Source organism: Carlito syrichta, unplaced genomic scaffold (assembly GCF_000164805.1).
Source record: "Carlito syrichta isolate Samal-C Ts95f unplaced genomic scaffold, Tarsius_syrichta-2.0.1 Scaffold303634, whole genome shotgun sequence".
Classification (NCBI taxonomy): domain Eukaryota; kingdom Metazoa; phylum Chordata; class Mammalia; order Primates; family Tarsiidae; genus Carlito; species Carlito syrichta.
The window spans coordinates 250,089-259,281 of record NW_007247730.1 but is presented as its reverse complement, the minus strand read 5'-3'; the positions used below and the strand labels follow the sequence as shown (position 1 = coordinate 259,281).

General features: G+C 34.7%; 1 protein-coding gene across 1 annotated transcript in view; it reads right to left on the bottom strand.

The window, feature by feature from the left end:
* LRRIQ1 (leucine rich repeats and IQ motif containing 1) overlaps positions 1 to 9,193 on the bottom strand; it is a gene marked incomplete at its 3' end in the record, with an annotated part of 138,349 nt that overhangs the window by 22,956 nt on the left and 106,200 nt on the right. Inside the window, exon 17 of the mRNA XM_008058806.1 lies at positions 2,462 to 2,581. Within this exon, the coding sequence (XP_008056997.1) occupies positions 2,462 to 2,581 (120 nt within the window). The remainder of the gene's footprint in view (positions 1 to 2,461; positions 2,582 to 9,193) is intronic.

Sequence of the window (9,193 nt, the reverse complement as noted above, 5' to 3'; positions counted from 1 at the left end):
GATGGGCAACACAGTTGGTTCCATGTTCTTGCTATTGTGAACAATGCTGCAATAAACATATATGTGCAGGTATCTTTTTTATAGAGTGATTGGAGTTCTTCCAGGTATATTCCCAGTAGGGGGATTGCAGGGTCATATGGAAGGTCAATTTTTAGAACTTTTAGGAATGGCCACACTGTTTTCAACAGAGGCTGTACTAGTTTACATTCTCACCAACAGTGTAGAAGTGTTTCCTTTTCACCACATCCTCTCAAGCATCTGTTGTTTTTTGAGTTATTGATGATGGCCATTCTGACTGGCATTAGGTGGTAGCTCAGTGTGGTTTAATTTGCATTTCTTTGATGACTAGTGAGGCTGAACATTTTTTCATTTATCTGTGGCTACTCGTATGTCTTCTTTTGAGAACTGTCTATTCATAACTTTTGCCCACTTTTTAATGGGGCTGTATGTTTTTTTTCTTTTCAGCATGTTTGAGTTCTCTGTAGATCCTAGATGTTAGGCTTTGTCAGACATAGAGTTGGCCAATATTTTTTCCCAGTCTGTGAGCTATCTCCCTGCTCTCGTGATGGTTTCTTTGGCTTTGCAGAAGCTTGTCAGTTTGACAAGGTCCCACTTGTCTATCTTATCTCTTATGGCATGGGCACTTGGGATTTTGATCAGGAATTGGTTGCCAGTTATAATTTCCATAAGAATGTCTCCTGCATTTTCTAGATTTTAAGTCTCCTGACTGAAATTTGAAAAATACCATACTGCTGCTCATCCAAATCTTATTGATGTGTCGCATATGCATACATGCAGCCATAAGAATATAGTAAGACTTGGAGTTGGCATATGTGGTAATACCTCTCACATTTCAGTTTTCTAGCAATACATTAAAATCACTAGAAATAAATTATTATATTAGTTATTAAGAGAAGGTATCTACTTAGAGAAACTTGAAGGAGGTTTAAGGAAAAATGACAAATGCAACTTGTGACCTTGGATTGGATCTCAGACTAAAATCAGGGCATTAGTAGAACACTTCTACATAGTTGGTAGGAATGTAAATTAGAACAACCCCTGTGGAAAACAGTGTGATGATTCCTAAAAAATCTAAAAATTTACCTACCATAAGATCCAGAAATACCTCTTCTGGGACTATACCCAGAACAACTCAAATCATTCTACAAAAAAAGACAACTTGCACACACATGTTTATTGCAGCATTATTCACAATAACAAAAACATGGAATCAACTGTGCTGCCCACCAAAAGTGACTGGATGAAGAAAATGTAAAACATATACACAATGGAATATTATGCAGCCATAAAGAAAAACAAAATTATGGATTCTACAGCAAATTGGATGGATTTAGAATCCATAATATTCAGGGATCTACCACAGAAACAAAGATCTGAGTACCACATGTACTCACTTAGAAGTGGACCCCTAACATTTATTATAATACTACAAGAAAGGAATTGGCAGCAGTGGGACATTGTCAGGGTGGGGGAACACACAACAACAATAAGGGTACCCAATCTCAAACCAGGTGAAGTGGGGACCAAAGGGGGCCCAAACTTTACCTGTGTGATGACCACATTTGTATCTAACCCTGAATTGTACCCCACATTTTTCCCGTGTGCTTCATATTTGTCTGAAAGGTTTTCTAGTGTAAGATAACTTTTTAAATCATGTAATTACAGCATTTAAAAAATTTGTTTTATATCTTATGTCCTTTATAGTTATATGAATTTATATCCCATCCACTTACAAAAAAGGCTTAAGACAATGCATTTATATTTGGGTAGCTAATCCAAGTGTAGTTTAGGATAATTTTATACCCTTAGAGATTCCATCATCTTCTTGTCAAGCTGCATGGAGAAGAATGTATCATCATCTCTTTTGAATTCTTGCCAAAAATATACAACTTGAATTTAATGACAAGGAAGCATATTATAAACACAAATTCAGAGATATTTCTACAAGATAATTTGTCAATATCCTCTAAAAGTAACAAGTTTGTGAAATACAAAGCAAAATGGAGGAACTAATCAAGTTTAAAAGAGATTTAAAGAAAAATGACAAATGCAACCTGTGATCCTGTATTGGATCTCAGACTAAAAATAGGGCATTAATAGAACAACTTACAAATTTGAATAAGGTCGATTAGATCATAGCATTGCATCAAAATTAATTCCTAATGTTGGTAATTGTATGGTAGTTAAATAAGCTAATAACCTCTAGAGCATCTCATTGAAGGGTAAAAAAATACTCTTGTAAGTATTCTATAACTGCCTCTACACATCACACAAACTTATAGAGTGAATGAAGAAGATGTAAGGGAATTTGAAGAAGACTTTCTCAAGTGTTATTTAAAAAAAAAATTGTAACATAGTGTTAATGAAACAGGGTTAGTTCCAAAAGAGTAGACTAAAAATATATTAAGACTCATATTCATATGTTGTAATTGGTACTCACTTCATCAAATGTAAAATCCTCTAAATCTATTTCTTCATATTCTTCCTCAGATTCTTCATTCTTAATAGCCTCTAGAGCTGTTGTCAGTTTCTTTCGCAAAATAAAGCCCTTCCAAAAAGCCTAAACAAAAATTTTAAGTATGTTATACAAGGTTATAGATCAAACTACAAACCAGATTCTTTGTGTTATCCTATTAGGAAGATAAAACATCTCAGACCTCAGTTTAATGGCTCAATAGTCTGTTTTTTGAACTTTTTGTGACACTTAAAACTACAAGATAAATTAAACAACTGCATGTGTCTAAAGTTCTGAATCTCAGGAGACTTTTCCTGTGGTAAGCAGAAAAGAATCTTTCAAACTCCCTCAACTGTACATGTAGGTCAACCAATCAATTATATGATAATTCCTCCAGGATCTATCCTAAACTAAGAAGAAAGAGATACAAACGAAAGCCAATTTTGCTAATTTTCAAATGATTATGTATGAAACAAGATAAAGTACACTTAAAAACATTTTTCAATACATTAAACAAAGAATAACAGAATTAAAAAATTTAGATTTCTCAATAATCCTTGAGTAGGAAACACTCACTCAACTATAACTTCAAGTACAATACAGCTTTTAACAAATAAATATTTTCATATACTTTTAGGGAGTAAGCTTCAGGATATATTAAGTGTAAAAACTAAGGAAGTAAGAAGTGTGTTTTACACTCCACTGATTATGAAAAGTTATATATAAGCGTATATATTGCATAAACACATATAAAAGTATATATGCATATGTGGTTGCTTACGTTTAGAAGTGAAAGTATAAGTGACAAAATTAATTTTTAAAATGATCACCTATAAAGGCAGGAAACAGGGCAGAAATACAGCAATAAAAGTCAGACATTTGTAAATATACCTTACTTAGGTTTGACTTTGGAACCATGCAAATACTTAAGATTATTGTAAAACAAAATTAAATAAACATAAAATATAAAATAAATACTTAAAAAATATATTTCATGCTGTGGGGACAATCACACATTCCTAGTGAAATATAATCAAAAGACAAATTTGGCTGCAAAATGTCTTAAAATTATTTTCAGTAATCATATTGTTAGTCATAAGATTGACATTTTTATTCTAAAAAAATAGATATATACAAAATACATACACATATACAATTATATATAAAATATACAAATAGTGTATACACACACACACACATACAGGGAGAGGAAGAGAGAGAAAGAGAGGTAAAATATACAAAATGACCGGACCATATATAACAATAGAAATCACTCATAACCTTTGTAGCAACCAGCCTAAGAAGCCAAATCATAACCTCTGCAACAAAAAATCCAAGAAGCAAAATCACAACATCTACAGCAAATATCCAAGAATGATCAAGCCCTGGGGTCATCAAGTCAATGACCCCAGCTTCCCTGTTTTTGTCCCTACTTCTAACTCAGAACCAACCAGAGAAAGCCAAATATGCTTCCAAAACCAATTGCATAGGATGCGCCACTGCTAGTCTCTCTCCACTCACCTCCCCCATACCAACAACTTCCAATCAGAGCATAGCTGGTTTTCCCTTCATTTCAGTATAAATTAACTTTTCCCACTCCATTCGCTGTCTTTGAGTTCATGCCAAAGACAAGTGATAATGGCTAACTCCTTTGCTATGGCACACTCGAACCAGCAGTCCATCTTTTTCTCCCTTGTGCGGTCTTTGTTTATTTCCACTGTGTTATGTGGGTACACACCCACCATACGAACACACACAGGGTTGGGAGAGTGAAAGGAGAAAAAAAAAGGCAATATGTTAATGTCATTAGAAACCAGGATTTTCTACAAATATATATAAATCCTATCATTCTAAATGTAATTTTAAAATATCTGTATATATCCATGATACATGCCTTTCTTAAAAATATATATTTACAAGCTAAGAACATGGAAAAAAATAGAAAATAATGACCATTCCAGTAGCAACAAGTACTCCAAAAATTCAGATGAGGGTCTCTTTATACCATCCCTACTAAAAGAACCAAGGATCTTTGGAAAAATGACTGATTCCAGATCTGGGGCAAAAATATACTAAATGAATCTACATCACTGTGTCACACTAGAAAGGAAGGACAGTTTAAAGCCTACTGATTAGTGTCAATAAAGCTAACTTGAAGAGACTACCACTGACCAAATAAGAGACAACTTGAGCAGCAATAAGAATAATAAGTGCAAAGGGAATTAAACACATAATATGTTTAAATAATGTATATGTTCATTATCCTAGTAAATATTACTGTGACCTCTGGAGGATGCTAGGAGATCTCATTAATTTAAAAATTGGTTCATCCCTTGAAGCTAATTTTTAAATTATCAAGATCTCCAAAGTCAAATGTTTCTTTAAAAAAGCAGTATGGTGATTTTTCAGAGAACTAGCAAGTTACCATTCAACCCAGAAATAGCACTCCTGAAAATATACCTAGAGGAACATAAATCGCTCTACAAAAAAGACACCCGCATTCGCATATTCATTGCAGCACTACTCACATCAGCAAAAACATGGCAAAAGCCCAGATGCCTTTTGAAAGTGAACTGGATAAAGAAAATGCGTTACATATACACAATGGAATACTACACAACCATAAAAAAGAACAAAATTATGTCCTTTGCAGCAACATGAGTGCAGTTGGATAACATCATTCTAAATGAACTCTCACAAAAACAAAACACCGAATACTGCATTTTCTCACTCATAATCAGGAACTAAACATTGGGCACATTGGCACAAAGGTCAGAACAACAGACACTAGGCTAAAGAAAGTAGGAAGGGAGGGGGGATAAGGGACACACAAGCACCCACTGGGTACCATATCCACTACTTGTGGGGAGAGGGCTCACTTTGAAGCCCAAACCTCGTCTTCATACAATTTACTTATGTAGCAAATTCTCACATTTACCCCACAACTCTAAAATAAAATTTAAAAGCAAACTAAAAAAAAAATGGCAAACAGTGGGAAAATATCAAGCATTTAACCTGATTTTCCAATATACAAACTGAACCTCAGGATAGCTAACTAGTTGAGTCAAGTTTTTCTGTACAGACATACTTTAGTTAATAAATGAAGGTGTAGTAGATATAAAATATTACCTTTTCAAATCATTAATAAAGTAATTGATGTGGGGCAATGATCACTAAGATTTCTGAAAGAGAGGCAACCAAACATTATGTACCTCTTTGTTGATACGTTCATAACTTCCTATGAAATGTTCTTGCTAACAAACCAAACCTGAATCAGATCAAACATTACCTCTTCCTGTCAATTTACAGAAAACAAGGGGTCAAAAAACATGTTAAATAATGTAATTGAAATGCATTTGGTAAAATTCACAAATTAGAAAACTACAGGATAAATTACCTTGTTTCTTTAGTAAATACATTGCGAAAAAGAGGGGGATACTGCTATATAATAAAGGACGTTAAGTAACATATAAAACCAAAGGTACAGTGATGACCTTGTTCTTATTTTGAAAAATCTGAAACACACATCTATAAAACAGTAGAGGAAATTTACATACTGATATGATATTTGGTGATATTGAAACATAATTGTTATTTTTATGTTTGCTAGTTACTGCAGCTATATTTGAAGCAATAAGCCTTATAGAAGTTCATACTAAAATATTTATTAAAGGAATAATTTATTTCAAATAATCTAGTAATGCAAGGGAGATGTGGACTGGTTATAAAAGAGTCAGTACTGGTCAGTAGTTTAACTCATGTTAAAGGTGGGTAAGGGAACACCTGGAATTTTTCCATATATTTGAAATGTTCTGTAATAAAATGTTTAGAAATTCACAGATGGTGCAGCTTTCCTTTTTTTTTCACAATCAACATAATTACGTGAAGTCAGAAATCAAGCTTTACTGCTTAAAATTAAGTGATATTTCAAGTTTCTTTTATTAGTTTTTATTCATAATTTCAAATAATTAGACATGAATGCTATTCTTAAAGAGACTGCAGAAAAACCCAGTATTCTTCTGTGAATCCTATCATGCACAAATCTGGAATTGTAAATGAGTGGCATACATTTTGAAATTAATTGAATGTCTATTGTATGCCATGCACAGATGGTAGAGTAATGACTAAACAGACTAAAATCTCTAAACATGAACTTTCAATTCTTATGGAGGAGGGTGGAAACTAAAAATAAATAAAAAATATGCCATATGCTACATACATGCTATGGGTAAAAATAATTCAGTAACAGGTGATGGGGGGCATTGGGGAAGGATTGCTATTTTAAATAGGGTATCTCAAGAAGCCCTCACTGTGTATTGAACATTTAAATATATATATGCATAATGGATTCAGTGGGCTACCAACCTAAGGATACCATCAGGAGATAAAATGAATTGCCTAAAAACTCTTCCTTATATCTTTGTTTTAGCTCAAAATCAGGGAAGCAAGATTTCTGCAGTAGCCCACAACAGCTGTCTTCCATGCATCATTTCTCATTCTGTGACCTATACTGGTCATTCAGTACTCAGATAAATTAGAAGCTGTGCCATAACCTCTACTGCTGCCAACATTCTTGGGCCCATGGTCCTGGGCAGGAGTTGGAAGATGTTGATACAGGCAGACACACAATGCCTCAGTGTGCCACTACTGGATCTGAAACTACAAGTTTTTCACAAGTGGTGAACCCAGGACTTAATTATGCTTATCAATAGCCTCCTTTCTCTGATATAGTATAGTGGGGATTTTCCTTTCCTGTTCTGTGATAAATACTTGAACCTTTCAATGTTGTCTTCTTTAGTCTCTAAAAGCTGAAGAAACGCAGGTTTCCAGGAATAGGTTCAGTCATCTACCCTTTCTGGGTGGCAATGACACTAGTAAAGAGGCTAATTCTCCATAGTTTCACTCCTCTACCCATCCAACATGACTGATCTGAACATTTAATATTCCTTCTCAAACTCTGAAACTTCCTTCCCAAAATTTCTTTGTGTGCTGCTCCTTCCATCCCTGGTCCCACTTTCTCTTCACAGAAGCAATGTGCTTCAATAAAACCTCATCTATCTCAATAGGCTCTTTTTTTCCTCCTTTTTGCCAAATGACCTTAGGAGAAGTAAGGAATATGTTGCTACTGTCACTCCCTCAGAAGAGTTGCAATTTATTTTGCTCCTGCACATGTGTCAGGCTTCAGGTTTTATTTACATACTGAGATCTCTTTTTCAGGAAAGCATATCGTAGGCTTGGGAGTCCAGGAGGTGTTATTTTATCTAGTCTATTATCCAAACTATATTTTTCTAATTTTACTGATGCATCTTTCCTTTTACTCAGCTTACAAATTTCTAACTCAAATTGTGATTGTTATCAACATTTAAATGAAGCAGCAAAATGAAAAGGATAAAAATCATATAGGATCACTATGTATTTGAAATTAGAAAATATACATACAGCAATGATCATATGATGCCACATAATAGGTTTTCATTAAGTATTATTTGTCCTGATTCCTTTGACTCTTAATTCTAACAATTCCATTTACTTAGTTTATCAAATAAGAAAACCATGTGCTAATAACATTGTATAAGGTTCAAAAAAGTACAGTTGACTTAATTTTAATCATTTTTGCCTCTAAAAATGAATTGTAGTATAGATAATATGCCACTGTTTTGCAACTTTTTATGAACAAATTCTAACTTCTCAAGTGTTAGGTTCATCTAATCTGAAGAGAAACTGTGTTAGTATGACTCAAGAATCAGAACAATATTAAATGGTAGAAAGAGAAGAGAGGACATATTTGTGTAACAAGGAACAAAGATAAGTCTACAGAAGTAGACTTCTTTATAACTTACATGTGATAGAGAATACCATTGGCTGTTTGACCTTTTGACGATTGTTTTCTGCCATACAGTTAGGTTGGTATGCAAGCTATCATAGAGATAAATAGACTATATTTTTTACCCCTTTTATTTTGAGATTTTAAAAAATTTCCCACATTTTAGATTTGCTTACCTGAGTATTTATGCTTTCTTGATTAATTTGCTTTCGTTTAGAATGCTTAGCACCCTAACATGGCAAATGGGCAACGTACTTCTTCCTGCTAGGGAGGTGCCCTTCAAATTCCTTCCTCCCTGACCCTGCTCTGGCAAGATTCTAGGAATCAGGAAGACATTATTTCTTTTCTTTTATTTTCATTTTTTTTTTGAATTGGAGTCTCACTCAGTCGCCCAGACTGGAGTGTAGTGGCCGCTCCCGGCCACCGCAGCCTCGACCTGCTGGGCTCCGGCGATCCTTCCGCCTCAGCCTTCCAAGTAGCTGGAACTACAGGCACACTACTACACCCGGCTAATTTTTTTGATTTATTGCAGAGATGAGGTCTCACCAAGTTGCCCAGGCGGGTCTCGAACCCGCGGGCTCAGGCAATTCACTCACCTCGGCCTCCCAAAGCGTGGGATTACAGGCTGAGCCACTGAGCCCGGCTGACATTATTTCTTTCTCGTGATTCTTTTTCTCTAAGGTCATCTCTCTCTCTCTCTCTCTCTCTCTCTCTCTTTAACCAACCTCCCTTATTTTTTAATACCAACATAATTATAAGATATCAAGATCAGGTGAGGACCTAGTGAAAAGAGGCTAGAATGGACAACCTTTAATCAGGCCTTCAATGTCATGAGCCAAAGGCTTTATTCACTGTGACTTGCAATGGATCCGTCTTAAATCGTCAGGGCTAGA